At 38.1% G+C, this 18,749-nt stretch overlaps 1 protein-coding gene and 1 pseudogene across 2 annotated transcripts; one reads left to right on the top strand and one right to left on the bottom strand.

Moving 5' to 3' along the window:
- Positions 1-1,642: 1,642 nt before the first annotated feature.
- On the top strand, positions 1,643-8,544 carry LOC113020017 (immunoglobulin lambda-1 light chain-like). 2 transcript variants are annotated; one of them, XM_026163687.1, is made up of 4 exons: positions 1,643-1,685; positions 2,395-2,720; positions 7,125-7,158; positions 8,033-8,544. In XM_026163687.1, the coding sequence occupies exons 1-4, from the start codon at positions 1,646-1,648 to the stop codon at positions 8,353-8,355; spliced, it is 723 nt and encodes a 240-aa protein (XP_026019472.1). In that variant the 5' UTR covers positions 1,643-1,645; the 3' UTR covers positions 8,356-8,544. The 2 variants fall into 2 exon arrangements, with proteins under 2 accessions (XP_026019472.1, XP_026019471.1); XM_026163686.1 differs by lacking the exon at positions 1,643-1,685 and adding an exon at positions 2,227-2,311.
- A 3,559-nt stretch (positions 8,545-12,103) lies between these two features.
- LOC113020673 (immunoglobulin lambda-1 light chain-like) lies at positions 12,104-18,635 on the bottom strand (annotated as a pseudogene).
- Between the last annotated feature and the right edge of the window lie 114 nt (positions 18,636-18,749).

Genomic DNA, 18,749 nt, shown 5'->3' with positions numbered 1-18,749 from the left:
GACCTTGTTGATCCGGGCGACGTCCGAGCCGGCATGCCTTCATATTTATCTGTCTCGCTCATGTCTGCGGTAGGCTTGCTTAGCATAGGGGGTCTAGCCTTAGGACCCTTACTGGATACAGACGCCCCAGGCAGGAATCGAACTTGCGATCCTCTGTTCCAAAGGCGTGTAGTTTAACCACTACGCTATCCAGCTGCTGTATATATATATATATATATATATATATATATATATGTCAGTGTGAAGGCTCAAAGATGTTAAATGGTAAATAACTTTTCAGATAATATAAGAGTCAAAAGTTAAAGTCACTGATGCTGAAAGTCAAATAAATAAGTTGGTAAGTAAATAAGAAAGAAAATAAATGTGTAAAAAATAAATAGCATTGTAAAATGAATATATTTTCCCCACAAGGGGGAGGCATTGTCCAATCAGTCTCAGCCACTGAAGAGTGTGATTTTATTTAAAAGTATTGAGGTAATAAGTAGTTGATATAAAGGAATCACTATGAGGGGCCGTACAAGCCAAAATTCATACTTTCACTCTCACATACATATATTCTTCTTCCATGCACATGAATTTTGGCTTGTACGGCCCCTCATAAATCACTGTGAACTACTGCATTGTGGTTTTGCTTCAAATTAACTTAAAGCTTCATTATATTTTGATCTGTGGAGGCTTATTAGAGGAAATATGAATCAGATGAATCATCTGTGTGAGATGTAGACACAGTTTCCTGTTGTTAACTGACAGGAGTGACACCAGATCAGTGCCTGCTGCTGTATCTCATTTGCTTCAAGGTTTGATGTGTGTCTGTTCAGTGATGCTCTTCTGAATGTCTTGTCTGTAAAAAGTTGTTGACAGAGTTACTGTTACCTTCCTATCAGCTTGAAGCAGTCTCCTTTGACTTCTGGCATCAACAAGGCATTTTTATTCCAGAGAACTGACACTTACTGGATATTTACTTTTTTTGGGCCCATATGACTATGTAAACCCTAGAGATGACTGTGCGGGAAAATACTAGTAGATCAGCAGAAATAATTTGTAAATAATTTAAATTAAAGGTTTTTGCTGCACATCGGTTTGTGTCTTCTGTATATTCTGGGAAATTCCTCATCTTTAGAACAGCAATCTCCACAGAAAGACTTTGGGATAGGGTGACTCGGTAAATAAAGCACAGTAATTCAATATTGCAAGGAAAACTTGAATTAGACACTACAGCTTTCATGAATTCTGAAAAACATTAAATATTTCCAGTCATTCCATAAGGAGTGAAAAAATACTGATAATGAATGAACTTCTTTTTTTTTAAATTACCTTCACCTTTAACAACATTACACCTCAGTTTGTTAGATGAGCCCAGTGTTGCTACCACTAATATTACCACCAGGTATAATTAATCAGTAGTAGTGTCAGTATATTATTTGATGATAAATGTGAAGACTCAAACCAGTGGCAGTGGTAAAAAGATACATATTAAAAGCACTTGACATTATTTATCAGAAAATATAGAAAATTTAAGAGAATTTAACAAAGGAAACAATTCAGAGAGAGCGCCATAGCTCCTCCTCCTCCTCGTTGTATTAAATGGCTACTCCAGTACCTCCTCTTCTTATCTTACCGTAAAATCTCAGCTGACATTGACAACATGCTGGTGACTCTCTGTACTCTGATCACTGCTCTAACATGTAAAGAGTCTTATACACCAAATTATATAGCAAGAATTATCAGTCAGTGTGTTTCTCTTGACTCCGTGTCTTCTTGTTGTTTGGAAACATATTGGCACCATGTATATATGTATAGACACATAGTGAGGGAGAAAGGTGACTGAAGAAGAAACACTCAGTGAATCATAGGAATCCCCCAGCTGCCTTGATATATTGCACTATAAAAAAAGGGAGGATTCAGGGTCACCTGATCCACTCCTAACTATATGCTTTAGCAAAAAGGAAAGTTTCATGTCTAATCTAAAGCAGAGAGATGCATACAGATAGATATAGTCAGAGTGAGTATGAACAAAAGGAAACAAAAAGGTCATTAAAAAAGAAAGAAAGAAAAAAGAATAATGTTGTAATGGGTTGATAGGCGGGAGACCAACACAAATAGACATAAATATAGTAAAGACAAAAAAATGTTGCATATACATTTTTGAAGCTCCTCCTCTTGTTAGTTGTTTTATAAAATTGCTCCTCCAGCACCTCCTCTCTTCATCCAACAAAAGCAGTACAGTCCGTTTCACAGCTGCAATTCTATCTTTCATCAAACAGTGAGAACATGCTGGTGACTCTCTGTGCTCTCATCGCTGCTCTAACATGTAAACACTTTGACTTATATTGCACACATATATACTAATGTCAGTGTGTTTCTCTTGACTTCATGTCTTCTTGTCGTTTGCAGGTGTGAGTGGTGTGACGGTGCTGACACAGAAACCTCCTGTTCTATCAGTGAGGAAAGGAGAGACAGCCACCATGAACTGTAACCTGGGGACTGGTACTAACAGTGATGCTCGTTGGTATAAACAGATTCCAGGAGAAGTTCCTCAGTTTGTGCTGAGGATGTATCATAGCTGGAGTTCTCCAGAATATGGATCTGGGTTCTCTGCTCCAAAATTCACATCCACTCATCAGTCAACAAAAGATTATCGTTTGATCATCAGCAATGTGGAGGAGGGAGACTCTGCAGTCTATTACTGCCATACATGGGACAGCTCTGTTAATGAGCATGTATCACAGTGATTTACAGTCATGACAAAAACCTCCTCACTGTTACTTCTGCTTTTTGAGATTTACACATACTGATAACAAAGACATAAGTGAAAGCTCAGTGTACACTCACCACCCACAGAAAGCATTTTTAAATAAATGCTATTTTTATTAACAAACATCAGAAAACAATAATGTTGTTTCACGATATGATTCACTAATACACACAAAAAAGTCAGTCATATATTGCTCTTAAATTAGTTTTGATGAATCAGAAAATTTAAGAATTGAATTAAGTACTGTCAGCATACTGTCTCACATATGAATACTTCATCAACATTTTCACTTGTTTTTCTGAAGGTTTTACTCCTGTTGCTTAAAATGACAAATAGTAACAAACAAGAAGAAATCAAATTTCACTGTTTGTTTATTTCAGTATCATTCTGTGACATCAAGCTCTAGGCAGTACATATTGGTTGATATTTTATATATCTATAATTATATTAATTTGACAATAAAATATGATAAATAACCTTTTAATTAAAAAGGTGCTGTTATTAAGAGAAACTCCAAAAGATTTCAGCGCTGTACTGAGCCCCCAATGTTTAAAGTCTTCCAGTGCACCTGAAACTCCTGTTTCAATGTTACCATTAGTCATAGTCACAGTAATAGCAGTATTACTTTTTTATATGAGTTTTACCAGCTTCCTTTTATTTCAGATATATAAACTTTACAAAAGAATGGTCCACACTAAACAAAAGCTGAAATCTCTACTTGATTTCATTGAATGATAAATGTGAAGGCTCAATCTAGTGGCAGTGGTAAAAAGATATGTAGTTAAATCAGAAATGATAGATAATTTAATAGAATTTAATAAAGGAAACGATCCAGAAAGAAAGAGATAGAGAGAGAGAGCGAGAGAGAGAGAGAGAGAGAGAGAGAGAGAGAGATTCCCAGCTCCTCCTTCTCCTGGTTATATTAAATGGCTCAACCAGCACATTTTTCTTCACATTTTATTGTCAATTCTCAGCTCACATCGACAACATGCTGCTGACTCTCTGTACTCTGATCACTGCATTAACATGTAAAGAGGACTTATGCGTCCAATCGGACCTCAAGAAAGATTTATTAGTCTGTTTGTTTCTCTTGACTTCATGTCTTCTTGTTGTTTGTAGGTGTGAGTGGTGTGACAGTGCTGACACAGAAACCTCCTGTTCTATCAGTGAGGAAAGGAGAGACAGCCACCGTGGACTGTAACCTGGGGACTGTTACTGGCAGTAATGCTCGGTGGTATAAACAGGTTCCAGGAGAAGTTCCTCAGTTTGTGCTGAGGTTTTATCATAGCTGGGGTTCTCCAACCTATGGCTCTGGGTTCTCTGCTCCGAAATTTACATCCACTCATCAGTCAACAACAGATTATCGTTTGATCATCAGCAAAGTGGAGGAGGGAGACTCTGCAGTCTATTACTGTAAGACACATGACAACTCTGTTGATGAGTTCGTATCACAGTGATTTATACTGTGACAAAAACCTCCTCACTGTTACTTCTCCTTTTTTGGATTTTTACACATACTGATAACTAAGACAGTGTATACTCACCACCTAAAGAAAGTATGATTAAATAAATGTTATTTTTATTGACAAACATCAGACTGCACTAACGTTGTTCCACCATATGATTAACTAATATATTTTATATGAACATTTTTTATGTCAGACATGTAAAAATGATTATGAACCAGAAACACTGATGATATGAGTTATAGTTATTGTTTTGAAGACTCATCTGAATAAACTATTAATATAATGTGACGACATTATAATGCTCAAATTTGAAGGTGGAAACACTTATATATTTCTCTTGCTTTTTATACTCACTGTCAACAGTTTCTAAGTTATCATATTTGCAAACAACCATTCATTCTTGTTTTTTTGTGATATTTAGTCAGTTATGAGATGTCACTACACGGTTTTGACAAATCTTCTTTTTACCTTAGAATTCCAAAATAATAAAGGGTGGCTGAAATTACTTGACTGGCACATACTGAGAACCTTTCTGTCATGTGTGGCTGTGTGGCAGGCAGAATGAATGATCCAAATTAATGAATCACAAGAAACCAATGAATGTACAGGGAGCACATAGGGTAAACCTGGTCAAACATTTACTATAGGTCTTTACCAGGTTTGCACACACAGTAGCTGGTATTTTGGCCCATTCCTCCATGCAGATCTTCTCGAGAGCAGTGATGTTTTGGGGCTGTCGCCGAGCAACACGGACTTTCAACTCCCGCCACAGATTTTCTATGGGGTTGAGGTCTGGAGACTGGCTAGGCCACTCCAGGACTTTCAAATGCTTCTTACGGAGCCACTCCTTTGTTGCCCGGACGGTGTGTTTTGGATCATTGTCATGTTGGAAGACCCAGCCTCGTTTCATCTTCAAAGTTCTCACTGATGGAAGGAGGTTTTGGCTCAAAATCTCACGATACATGGCCCCATTCATTCTGTCCTTAACACGGATCAGTCGTCCTGTCCCCTTGGCAGAAAAACAGCCCCATAGCATGATGTTTCCACCCCCATGCTTCACAGTAGGTATGGTGTTCTTGGGATGCAACTCAGTATTCTTCTTCCTCCAAACACGACGAGTTGAGTTTATACCAAAAAGTTCTACTTTGGTTTCATCTGACCACATGACATTCTCCCAATCCTCTGCTGTATCATCCATGTGCTCTCTGGCAAACTTCAGACGGGCCTGGACATGCACCGGCTTCAGCAGCGGAACACGTCTGGCACTGCGGGATTTGATTCCCTGCCGTTGTAGTGTGTTACTGATGGTGACCTTTGTTACTTTGGTCCCAGCTCTCTGCAGGTCATTCACCAGGTCCCCCCGTGTGGTTCTGGGATCTTTGCTCACCGTTCTCATGATCATTTTGACCCCACGGGATGAGATCTTGCGTGGAGCCCCAGATCGGGGGAGATTATCAGTGGTCTTGTATGTCTTCCATTTTCTGATGATTGCTCCCACAGTTGATTTTTTCACACCAAGCTGCTTGCCTATTGTAGATTCACTCTTCCCAGTCTGGTGCAGGTCTACAATACTTTTCCTGGTGTCCTTCGAAAGCTCTTTGGTCTTGGCCATGGCGGAGTTTGGAGTCTGACTGTTTGAGGCTGTGGACAGGTGTCTTTTATACAGATGATGAGTTCAAACAGGTGCCATTCATACAGGTAACGAGTGGGGGACAGAAAAGCTTCTTACAGAAGACGTTACAGGTCTGTGAGAGCCAGAGATTTTCCTTGTTTGAGGTGACCAAATACTTATTTTCCACCCTCATTTACGAATAAATTCTTTACAAATCCTACCATGTGAATTCATGGATTTTTCTTTCACATTCTGTCTCTCACAGTTGAAGTGTACCTCTGGTGCAAATTACTGACCTCTGTCATCATTTTAAGTGGGGGAACTTGCACAATTGGTGGCTGACTAAGTACTTTTTTGCCCCACTGTAGGGTAATGATACAACAACTGCAATAAAAAACAACAACAACAACACAGGGTTTAAATATAACAGGGGGTAACAAGGGAATGGGAAACAGGAGGGAAACACAGGTGGACTAATCTGACATAACAAGACTGGGAGGAAGCAAGACTGAAAACACTGAACGCAGGACATAAGACCGCCAAAGTAAAACAGGAAATACAAATAAGGCACGGAGACTTACAGACAAATAAGGAGACATGGCTGACAGGGAAAAGTGAACATGGAGCACAGAGAGAAGAGTAACTAAACATGAAAGGTGGAACACGGGGAAGGGAAGGTTACAGAAACCCAAGGACTATAACTAAGAATGTAACATAAGCAGAAAACAATAATGGGAATAAAACCATGAAAACCAACAAATCAAAACATAACTAATCAGAATCAGCATACTTTATTAATCCCTAGGGAAATTATGTAATTGTATAACTAATCAAACTAATCAAAAACACAACACGCTGGCTTCCAGACCCAGTAGCATGATACTTTCAGCTTTAAAATCTAACCATGATTGATTTTATATCTGAATGAAATCAGAGAGTTAAAGTGTGAGATAATAAATCTTATCCACTGCTTCAGCGTAGTCTTATGAATAACAAGTTACAAATGTACTGTGTGATGCAGATGTGGCTAAAGATATGACAAAAACAGCGTTGCGCACATCTCAATCTGATTTGGACTTATAAAAAGGAAAAAGACAAACAAACTTGAATGTGACAGTAAAGTAACAGCTCAGTCATTCAATGTGTTATGAAATATAAGCAGACTGATGAGGGGAAAATAATGATGACAGTGAAAGTTGGCCTCAACAGGATGTTTCAGTTCCTCTCCCCTCATCAGTGACAGTCAGGAGGTTTTTGTACAGCCATGTATACAAACTGAATCACTGTGGTATTCGGACAAGGCACCAAGCTGATTGTGACAAGTAAGTACTTTTAAACTGATTATAAAGTGGGAGAGATTTTCTTAATATTATTCAGTGTTTATGTTTTGATATCTTATGTTTCAGATTTTTAATCATTAATTATTAATATTCTAAATGAGCCTTCAAATACAAGATTCTTCTTCAATTCGTTTCTTCAGAACTGAAAAAGCCTCTTAGATGAGGCTTGAAATGCTTGAATGCTGTTGAATGTAATTCTTTAACTTCGTGATTAGAGGCAGATATTTATCTCTGTCATTCCTATGAAGCAATAGTATTATTGAACTTTGATGAGACATTGTTTAAAGACAAAATGTGAGAATAATTCAGTCTTGATTAGTAGTAACTAATCTAAAAGTCAAATCTCAAAAATGCAAAACACTAAATTAAAGTTAACATTCTGACCTTAATCTGGTTCAGTTTTAGAGCTAACTGTATTCTGTTTAACGTTTATCATAGATGGTATTGTTTCATTTCACACTAAAGAGTTTCAGACTAAAAAATACTGACTGATGTAAATGTTTATTATGTGTTTGAAATGTAACATTTCTACTGCTTTAGATACTATTTATTTATAGTTTTACTGGAAGATATTAGTTATATTTTATAGTAAATTGCTTCATGATGATGTTGTAGGACATAACCTGAAATGGTTCTCTTGTTTGTGTGTTTGTACATGAAATCTCAGCTGCTATAAAGGACTGGTTCTAATTTAGCAGATGCGATATTTTTCATGGCTACAATAAGTTATCATTTATAATAACAGATAGATTATATTCATCCACTGCTGTCTCTTACACAGTTCTTTTCTTAAAAACTTTTCTAGTATTTAATTGTTTTATTTCAATGTTTCTGAACATCTTTCATGTATTTTCAGGCTCCAGCCTCTCTCCTCCTGTCCTGACAGTCTTCCCTCCATCCAGTGCTGAGCTCCAGTCCAACACAGCTTCTCTGGTCTGTCTGTCCAGTCAGTCTGTGCCTTTTGTAGATGTGAGCTGGTTGGCTGCTGGGAGTCCAGTGAGCAGTGGGATCTCTACCAGCACTGCTGTTCAGAGACCAGACCTGACTTACCAGATCAGCAGCTCTCTGACCATCCAGACATCAGACTGGAACATGGATAAGGTTTATACATGTAAAGTGTCTTTGGGCTCACAGACTTCAGAGAAAACCATCAAGAAGTCAGAATGTCCCACTGAGTAGTAGAAGGGTCAGAATCAGCATTTAACATCTATCTGGCTCTTTAATGCTCCTGGCATTTGTTTAGTGTTCATTTTCATGTTATAAAATACGAGCAGTTACTGTTGTGACTGTTTGATTTATGTGCTCTACTGGCCTTTGCTATATGTTTATTCAGCAAAATAATAATAAAAAAATATTGTAACAAAATGATTGATGTGTATCCTGCATTTCCCCTTTTTGTCATATTTCTTGTTCTAGTTTAACTTACCTGCAATAGTAAAGAGGTTTGAAAAAAGATGAGTATTAAATTAAACTGAATTTTCTTTGACTGTCAGTGAGGCATCATCTATTTTACACCTCCTTCTCTCTATTTCCAGGATGCACCTGCAGGCTTCTTGTCTGTATTTAGAGTTTTATGCAAATCAAGTGGTGAGATTCTAAGTGTCAAGTAAGAGGGGACTGTCTCCGACTGAAAACATTCTCAAATGTAAATTTATTTTCATATAAAAACGCTGCTTGACAGGCCTCATACTGTGAAAATATTTTTTGTTGACTTTAAGCCAGGCTAATACACAAAAATAAAGCAGGCAGTAGTATCTTGCCCAAGGATATTTGGCATTAAGACTGGAGCAGACAGGGATCAAACCACCAATCTTCTGATTAGTAGCTGGCCTGATCTACTTCCTATAGGAGACATTGTTGTGTATGTCTAACAAATATTTAGGACTGCCTTCTTGCATTAACACAATTTCTCCACAATTAGAAGCCGTCTGAATGATGCTGAAAAACCAGTTCATGCATTTATTACTTCTATGAAGGACTACTGTAATTCATTATTATCAGGCAGCCCTGAAAGCTCCCTGAAAATCCCTCAGCTGATCCAAAATGGATTTATTAGTATTGATAAGGGCTAGCGAGAGAGAGCATATTTCTCATATATTGCTTTACCTGTTAAATCCACAATCAAATTTAAAATACTTCTACTTGCATACAAGGTCCAAACAATTCAAGTCCTGTTTTTTTAAAGACCTCCCAGCTTGCAGGCTTACTTGTGGTTCCTAGTGTATTTAAAAGTAGAATGTGAGGCAGAGCCTTCAGCTTTCCCACCCCTCTTCTGTTGAACCAGCTTCCAAATTGGATTCACAGACACCCACGCTAACTGTTTTTGATAAAGCAATAAAGCATAAGATCAGGGCTGGACCAGGTGACCCTGAATTCTCCAATAGTTATGCTTCAATAGACCTAAGTTGCTGAGGGCTTCTTATGATGCCTTTCTTCATTCCCCCTTTTTTTTACTCTCTGTGTTTATACGCCACATTGAATTTGATCTTTTTTGCTGTCTGCCTCCTCTCACCCCAACTGGTCGTAGCAGATGGCCACCCCTCACTGACCCTGGTTCTGTTGGAGGTTTCTTCGTTTTAAAAGTGTCATGGCACTGGGTCTTTAACACAGTGCTCATGTGTTTTTGAGTTTTGTTAATATTCCTTAATTTAGTGTCAGTCATGGTTTTAGTTCTCTCGATTGTTTTCTGCTTGTGCTATATTTAAAGTTCTAGTCTTTATGAAAACTGAATTGAATTAAAAGGTGATGATGTGAGGTTTAATGTGTGAATAATGTGTGTTTGTTCTGGTGCTTCTGTTTGAACTATAGGTAAACATGATTAAAAACTATGAAAACAAAACGAGACAAAATGCTTACAGTTTGATTGAAGCAAACTGATTAATGGAAAAATTATCTGTAAATTATACCAAGGCCTTCAGAAACAAAAAGGTTATAACACAAAGTCGATTAAAACAGCTGAGGATGATTGGCATTTTAAGTGGGCGACACATACATAGGCTTGTGTATTTATTTCCTCTATTTGTCTTACTTCTTTGCCATGTCCTCCCTCATGATGTTTAAAGAAAATGAAAAGTTAAAAAAAAGAAAACAAAGGAGAAAATTTCAGATAAAAAAAAAGCATTGTCACGGACAGTGTGGCAGACCGTGGGGGATGTGGGAAGGAGGACCCAGGCGCGGAGCTCTGTGTGCAACAGTGCGTTTATTTACAGTGTATGGAAAAAACAACAATAAATCCCCGTGCTCTCCCCTGACTCCCGTGTCGCGTCCTCCGTGAAAAGTCCGTGTCTTAGTGCTCTCCGCTCCCGTGTCTCAGCACTCCCCGTGCTGGCTGCTGTCTGGTGCTCCACACCTCTTCTGGGGAAAACAATAGAGGCAGGACACAATACTATAGCAGGCATGCACTCAAGGACTAAACCGAAACTGTATGACTAACGTGGAGTCTCATGCAATGGTCCAGCATCAGTGAGCGCTCCATCAGTCTCTTAAATAGCTCCCCCGACGAGCCTGATCAGCAGCAGGTGTGTGTGGGGCTTCAGGTGTGGCCAATCCTCTAGCAGGACCACACCCATCAGGCCTGCAGGTGCTTGACACATACAATAAGTGGAACACCGAACAAAAGCATAGAATAACAAATACATATACATAACACAATATAATTCATAACTGCTTGGGGACCCTGACAAGCATTCTGAAGTTCATTAACAAGAGATGTCACAAGTGCAGAAATTCAGCTTCAGCTTTCTGTAGATTATTCTTGGATATTAAAGTTAATGAGAACTTTTGGGGCACTTTTCTTACTTTTCTTTTTTAATTGCCAAACCATTTGGTGACATGCAGCAAATCAAATGTCAGAAAATAAAGAATGCATTTGTTGTTTTTAAATCAGCAGTGCTTTTGGCTGCTACTGAAATCACAAGGTGTGGCCTAGCAATGAGCTCTGCTCATTAGACTTGGCAGACTTTGATGCTGGATGTCCTTACTCACAAAACCCCCAAAGGGATTAATGTGCCGTCTAAAAGACAGTTGATGGTGACTTTTAAAAGAAAAGGAAATAATAAACAGCTTTGTGTTTGAATTGCCCACATAGAGAAAAGCAATAAGATGCAACAGTAAAAAGAAACCATAAAAGTCCTGAAAAAATACATATAATAATGACAAAAATGTCAAAAGTCAAAAAACTTCCAAAGCAAACCTGCATATGGCAGTGGGTCAGGTTATATAGGTTAAATCAGACAGATATAAATAGACATGGGCTTTATTATTACTACACTGGGGAGATTGACTTGTTACAGCAGCACAAAGGTCAGGAAGAAAAAGTGATAAGAAAAAGCACAGCAATGGACTTTCTTTAGTCTTTTTAATCAATACATAAAGGTAAGTTTGTACCAATGAAATGAGTATTCAGCTGACTGTTTCTGAATAACCAAATTTTAGTAATAAAACATTTCCAGTAAGCAGCTTCCATTTTATTTTACAGAGAGCTGGTACATCTTAATTTGCATGTGTAGTTATAAATAAAATTCTGAGACCTGCAGGTGCATACAGGGCAGGAAGAGAGGGAGGAGTTGAGAGTTGACGCATCACTAACTGAGTGTGAAGATTTATCTGTAATTCTCGAACCAACATTTCAAACCAGTGACACTTTTTCTCTCTGTACTCAGGTAAAATTATGAAGTGATGCTCTCTAGTGTACAAATGCCTCACAGCATGCATTTCAGAATGTCTTTATGTTTTATTTATAACGAAAAACATTAAAAAAATGATGTGCTTATAAATGGATCGTTTTCCTGTGTGTACCCCTCAGTGAAACGGTGAAAGAATTTTTTTTATTTTAGAACAAGGAAACAGTGATTTTTAAACCGATGCTTTTATTGATTTAATGCATAACAACTGCAAATATCTGTTTATGAAAATGCAAATGAACAAATGATGTGAACCTTTTGCTTTATTCTGATTTCTAAAATATCAGCTTTGCAATAAGCAAACAGCACAAACAGTGAAAAAGCTGAATTTAAATGCATTAAAATTCTGATCCTCGACTATTCAGTGGAACATTCTGACTTCTTGATGGTTTTCTCTGAAGTCTGTGAGCCCAAAGACACTTTACATGTATAAATCTTATCCATGTTCCAGTCTGATGTCTGGATGGTCAGAGAGCTGCTGATTTGGTAAGTCTGGTCTGGTCTCTGAACAGCAGTGCTGGTAGAGATCCCACTGCTCACTGGACTCCCAGCAGCCAACCAGCTCACATCTGCAAAAGGCACAGACTGACTGGACAGACAGACCAGAGAAGCTGTGTTGGACTGGAGCTCAGCACTGGACGGAGGGAAGACTGTCAGGACAGGAGGAGAGAGGCTGGAGCCTGAAAATATATGAAAGATGAAAGATGTTAAGGAAAAATAGAACTGAAGTAATAAAAGTAGAAGTGGTGAAATCAACAAGATTTAATACAGAATAAAGATAAATCCCATAAAAATCAAACAATATAAACAGTTTTTCTGTAAAAAAAACAAATAAATAAACAGGTAATCACACATTTCCAACTGGTTTTAAAAACTGTCAAAAAATAAAACAAAACTAAATTAAGCCCTAATTTTACATTAAAGAGAATTTAATTTAATTCTGGAGGATATGTCAACAATCATATGCTATACAATGCAAGTCATTCCTTTCAATTTCAAAGGTGACAGGTTTAAACCTAGATATTTTAAAATTTTGTACTTTACATTAATGTTTAAATTAGGTAAAACTCTTAATGAGAAAAGACAACATAGACTTATGCATTCTTTAAAAATGAAAATGCTTTGAAAATAACAAGATTGAATGACAAAATCTTTCACTTTTTCAGTAAACAACATTTTTTTTAAATTGATTGAAAACATTTCTTGATTTTAATACAACTCATAATCATTTCTAACGTATAAAATACGAGTTGGCTCTGCATCAGATACTATAAATATATAAAAAAAGGATTATGAACAATAAAAAATATTAAATTAAGAACTTTTCAGTAAACTACCGGAAATCTTCTAATGTTTCAGGATCAATTTAAACAGCACTTACCTGTCACAATCAGCTTGGTGCCTTGTCCGAATACCACAGTGATTCAGTTTGTATACATGGCTGTACAAAAACCTCCTGACTGTCACTGATGAGGGGAGAGGAACTGAAACATCCTGTTGAGGCCAACTTTCACTGTCAACATATCATGCCCCTCATCAGTCTGCTTATATTTCACAACAATGATATAATGTTTTCCAATATACTTTTTAATGATTAAAAATTCCTTAACCCTTTAAGACCTACCATAGAACCAAGTCTGCCAGAGCTTACTTTATATTTTTACATGCTGTAGTGCCATTTTTGGGAGCATTTCAAGTTGCTATACATCAACACAACTGTTATAGCCCATAGTTTTATTTTTGAGATACACCAATTTTTATATACTGCAGAAAAAACGAAAAACAATTCTATAATGCAAATTTGCAAAGAAAACAGCATATGCATCAAAATAACCTATTTCCAGCAGTGCAATTTGAGTTCTAAGCATCCCAGAAACTATTCAGAAAAGCATGAAGTTAAACATCCATCCATCCCTCTTCTTCCGCTTTATCCGGGGTCGGGTCGTGGGGGCAGCAGAGAAGCCCAAACCTCCCTCTCCCCAGCCACCTCCTCCAGCTTATCCGGGGGAACACCAAGGCGTTCCCTGGCCAGCCGAGAGAAATAATCTCTCCAGCCTCCTCCCGGTGGGACATGCCCGGAACACCAACCCCAGGAGGCACCCAGGAGGCATCCTTGTCAGATGCCCGAACCACCTCAGCTGGCTCCTTTCGATGTGGAGGAACAGCGGCTCTACTCTGAGCCCCTCCCGGATGGCTGAAATTCTCACCCTATTTCTAAGGGTGAGGCCAGGCACCCTTCGGAGGAAGCTCATTTCTGCCGCTTGTATCCGCGATCTCGTTCTTTCGGTCACTACCCACAGCTCGTGGCCATAGGTGAGGGTAGGGACGTAGATCGACCGGTAAATTGAGAGCTTCGCTTTTACACTCAGCTCCCTCTTCACCACGACGGACCGGTGCAGTGACCGCATCACTGTGGCTGCAGCACCAATCCGTCTGTCGATCTCCGGCTCCCTTCTCCCATCACTCGCGAACAAGACCCCGAGATACTTGAACTCCTCCACTTGGGGCAGGAACTCATCCCCGACCCGGAGTGGGCACTCCATTCTTTTCCAGCTGAGAACCATGGCCTCAGATTTGGAGGTGCTGATCCTCATTCTCGCTGCTTCACACTCGGCTGCGAACTGTTCCAGTGCGAGCTGGAGGCCTTCACCCGATGAAGCCAACAGAACCACATCATCCACGAAAAGCAGAGATGAGATTCTAAGGCCACCGAAGTGAAAGCCCTCCGCCACTTGGCTGCGCCTAGAAATCCTGTCCATAAAAATTATGAACAGAATCGGTGACAAAGGAGGCAAAGTCAAACATGACTTTTAAAAACACCAGTATATGCTTATAAGGCCTACAAGTAAAAAACTACATTTTCCGCAAAAATGATGTCACTTCCAGTTTCTGGCAGGTAATGGCGGACATGCGATAGTTCTTATTTCAATGTAGGAAGTGTTACGAACAGCTGATCGGATCGGCAAAGCGTGTTTCTGGAATATTATGTTTTTGTTCCTGCAAGCGCTTTTTATGCAATTTTTGCAAAGCTATATGTGGAAGGAAACTGTGACCTAGGGCAAGCTGATGGCATAAGATGTAACCTTACCTTTTTTTTTTAACCTCTGGCAGTTCACCACTACCATTTCAAGCAATTCATTGGAGTTGAGTGACTTAAGTTGCAATAAATACCTGGAAAAAGTGGGGTGTTCTAAAACTTTTGACTGGTAAAGGACTAATATTTTTACCAGTACCTTACTAATGCTTACTAATGTGTAATTATAATAATGCATGACCTAATTATGTTTTAGTGAAGTCTCTCTGTATCTATATGTATGGAGTTATTTCAATCTCAACTGTATTTACACTTAGTGTAGTAAATCACACCTTCAGTGTTATAGTTCATGGTCATATTTTAAAGACCTGACTTACATAAATAATGTTATTGAAAAAAGGTAACAGAATGAAATCTCTAGTGTTCTTGTCTTCAATTTTCTAGATTTACTTTCTGGCTTATAAACGTCTAACATGAAGGTTTATTATATGGTACTAAATCTGTCTGAACTATTATAAACACCCAGATAGAGATGGATATCTTTCTTAGCAGCACCTTTGTTCTTGGCACACTTCAGCAACACAAGTTTCTTGTTAATGAGAGAAATGAGGGGAAACAAACTAGAAAGGTTAAAAAGAATTGTTATTACAGTTTCAAAAGCAAAAACATCAACATTTATATATGTAAGGTTGGGATTCAGAGATTCTTTTGTTGATACCATGTGGTTTGCCTTATGAAGAATGTATTAATAACATGTTTCACAGTATCATTTATCAGTAATATTTCCTACAGGGTTTATATTGCATTGAATATGTCTGTCATCACATTGACCTTTCTATTTTTACAGGTTGAGTTCATTTTATACACAATGCATAAATGTGCTTGGTTAGAGTTGACGTTCCATTCTAGAAGGTTTTAAGCTTCACTGGTGAGAGTGTCCAGATGATACATGCTGAGGGGAAATGAGAACATAGCAGGTTAATTGCATGCACGCTTACAATACACATATTAATCAAGTAGCAGGTCTGAGGGAAGGCCTAACTGGCTTCTACTTCAGTTTGAGACTGGCTGCAAAAGTACTTTACTTAGTGATTAATGACAAGGGTCCATTATTAGCTCTCAGAGATGCTAAGACCTGAAGTTATTACCTTAAAAGGAAAGTAATGTAGAAAGGAGAAGTTATATGTCGGTGTAAGGTTATATGTACGTGATGTACCCTTGTTTGCACGAGTTGAACTTTTGCCCGTCTGTCACCAGGCATTTTTGAACTGTATTGACGTAGGTGTGATATTTTACCCTATAAAACCAGAACCCAGTGTATTCTTGTCAGAGCAACACATTCCGTATGCTGACGGCTGGTTGTTCTCCTGTGACAATCAAACTCATCGTTTGATTGCACTTTTCTGGAGTCTCCGTCGTTTGTTGTCTGGTCTAAAGTTGATCGATCTCGCAGCAGTAACCATGTCAAAATCAGATTAAGACAATTAAGACAAACATCATAAACACATCTCTATATGAAATGAGAATTTGCTTCTCCATTTAAAAATGTGTTTTTTTTGATGAATCCAGTGTATATTTCTATTGATTTGTTCTGTCTGACAGATAGAATATGGTTACTGCCACATTTACTGCAGCTGGAATGTAACAATTAAACAATTATAACCATGAAAGAGCTGAGAGTATAGTCTATAAAATCTTTATTATTTAAAAATAACTTGCAAAAACATAAAACACCGTATGTTGGATAGTTTGGTTTATGTGTTTTTACATATTATAATTTGGGCCAATGTTAGTAAATGAGATTTATTTTTCAGTGCTTTTCTTTTTATACTTTTAATAATCAAGGTTAAAATGAATAAAAAAAAACACCAACAACATTCCAGTGTTTAAAAACACAGTCTAAAGATAGTTCACTAGATATATATATTATCTGCATATGAAAGTCTTTCTAAAAGCAGAAGTAATACTGAGGAGGTTTTTGTCACAGCCTGAATCACTGTGATGCGTACGCAGAAGCAGAGTCATCATATGTCTGACAGTAATACACTGCAGAGTCTCCTGTCTCTGCTCGCTTGATAATGAACTGGTAATCAATGTTTGATGAGGATTTAGAGTTGAATCTGTCTGAGGAGAATCCTGTTCCAAAGCTGGGTGAGCTGCTAGAATGAAGAAATCTTAGAACATACTGAGGAGCCTCTCCAGGAACATGTTTATACCATCTAACATAATTCCTATCATATCTCTCTATGTTGCAGTTGAGAACAACTTCTTGACCTGGAGAAACTGTGTGGACAGCAGGTGTTTGGGTCAACATGATCACTGCATCAACATCTGCCAGGAAACACACACAAAAACATGAATGAAAAGTTTACCTCCAACAATATACACCCTAAAACAGAAGATCTTACATGTTAGAGCAGTGATGAGAGTGCACAGGATCCACAGCATGCTGTCAGTGTGAGGTGTAAATGATCTTTACTGTTCAGCTGAGATGTGAGTGAGATTGTAGTGAGAAGTGAAGCGATACTGACACTTAAAGACACAGAGGAGAGGCAAACCAAAGGAGGAGGAGATTCAACACAATGATTTTCATTCATAGAATAAAAAATCATTTATAATGCAAATAACATCAATTAAATGTTTCTGGCTCATGTTCAACCGACACACTTATGGCTGTCATGACATATTGCTCATGAAAATATTGTTGTTATGGGAATGAATATTATATAACTGATTATTGACAGTTTTAGGTGTTAACACCAATCTCTTTCTAGCTGAAATGTGAGCAGGACTTATGTGAAAAGAATAAACAGTAACGTTTTTAAGAACATGAGGTAGAACAAGTCTCAACAAATTCAGAACAGTTGTAGTTTAAATGCAAATGCCCTTATCCTCACACATCACACGTTTTCTTCTCGTCAAATATTTATTTCTGCCTGATGTATAGTCATCACTATTTAAGAGCTGAGACTGGTGCATACTAAATTTCTATTACTTATAGATAACTTTTAGTTATATACAGTATTAGTCCTCTTCTGACATGTTTTGGCTGAATAATATCTCTATATTCCTCTGCTTGCTTTATTCATATTTTCAATGATGAATATTAAAATTAATTAAAAAAACAAAACAAAACAAATAACACATTATTTGAAGGTGGTGGGATTTCAGTGTGTTTCTCAGATGTGTCTTTTTTTCAGCATGTGAAAGAGCATCAAAAAGCAGAAGTATCTGTGAGGAGGTTTTTGTCACAGTGTGAATCACTGTGATACCCCACTGTTAGCAGAGCTGTCCCATGTCTGACAGTAATAGACTGCAGAGTCTCCCTCCTCCACATTGTTGATGATCAAACGATAATCTGTTGTTGACTGATGAGTGGATGTGAATTTTGAAGAGGAGAATCCAGAGCCATAGGTTGGAGAACTATAGCCATGATAAAAATACAGCACAAACTGAGGACTTCCTCCTGGAATCTGTTTATGCCAGGCAGCAACATTGCCAGTAACAGTCCCCAGGTTACAGTCCATGGTGGCTGTCTCTCCTTTCCTCACTGATAAAACAGGAGGTTTCTGTGTCAGCACCGTCACACCACTCACACCTGCAAACAACAAAAAGACATGGAGTCAAGAGAAACACACTGACATTTAACTGTAACATGAAGTCTATTCTTCAATATATTTTAGACTTTACATGTTAGAGCAGTGATGAGAGCACAGAGAGTCACCAGCATGTTGTCTGAGTGGGCTGAGAACTGAGTGGAGAGACGATGGTGGAAGAGCTATTTAATACAACTAACAGGAGGAGGAGCTTTGGAGTTTTCTTTTTTCCGCTTGCCTGTGTTATTAATATTAATAACA

This window comes from Astatotilapia calliptera, chromosome 4 (assembly GCF_900246225.1).
Source record: "Astatotilapia calliptera chromosome 4, fAstCal1.2, whole genome shotgun sequence".
Lineage (NCBI taxonomy): Eukaryota > Metazoa > Chordata > Actinopteri > Cichliformes > Cichlidae > Astatotilapia > Astatotilapia calliptera.
The sequence above is the reverse complement of the archived record's forward strand: the minus strand, read 5'-3'. Positions and strand labels throughout refer to the sequence as shown.

Excerpts from the sequence above, each read along its gene's own strand:
- LOC113020017 (XM_026163687.1), top strand. The coding sequence starts at position 1,646 with ATGCTGGTGACTCTCTGTACTCTGATCACTGCTCTAACAT. Across the intron at positions 2,721-7,124 it reads ACAGCTCTGTTAATGAGCAT|GTATTCGGACAAGGCACCAA; the intron begins GTATCACAGTGA and ends TGAATCACTGTG. Across the intron at positions 7,159-8,032 it reads CACCAAGCTGATTGTGACAA|GCTCCAGCCTCTCTCCTCCT; the intron begins GTAAGTACTTTT and ends ATGTATTTTCAG.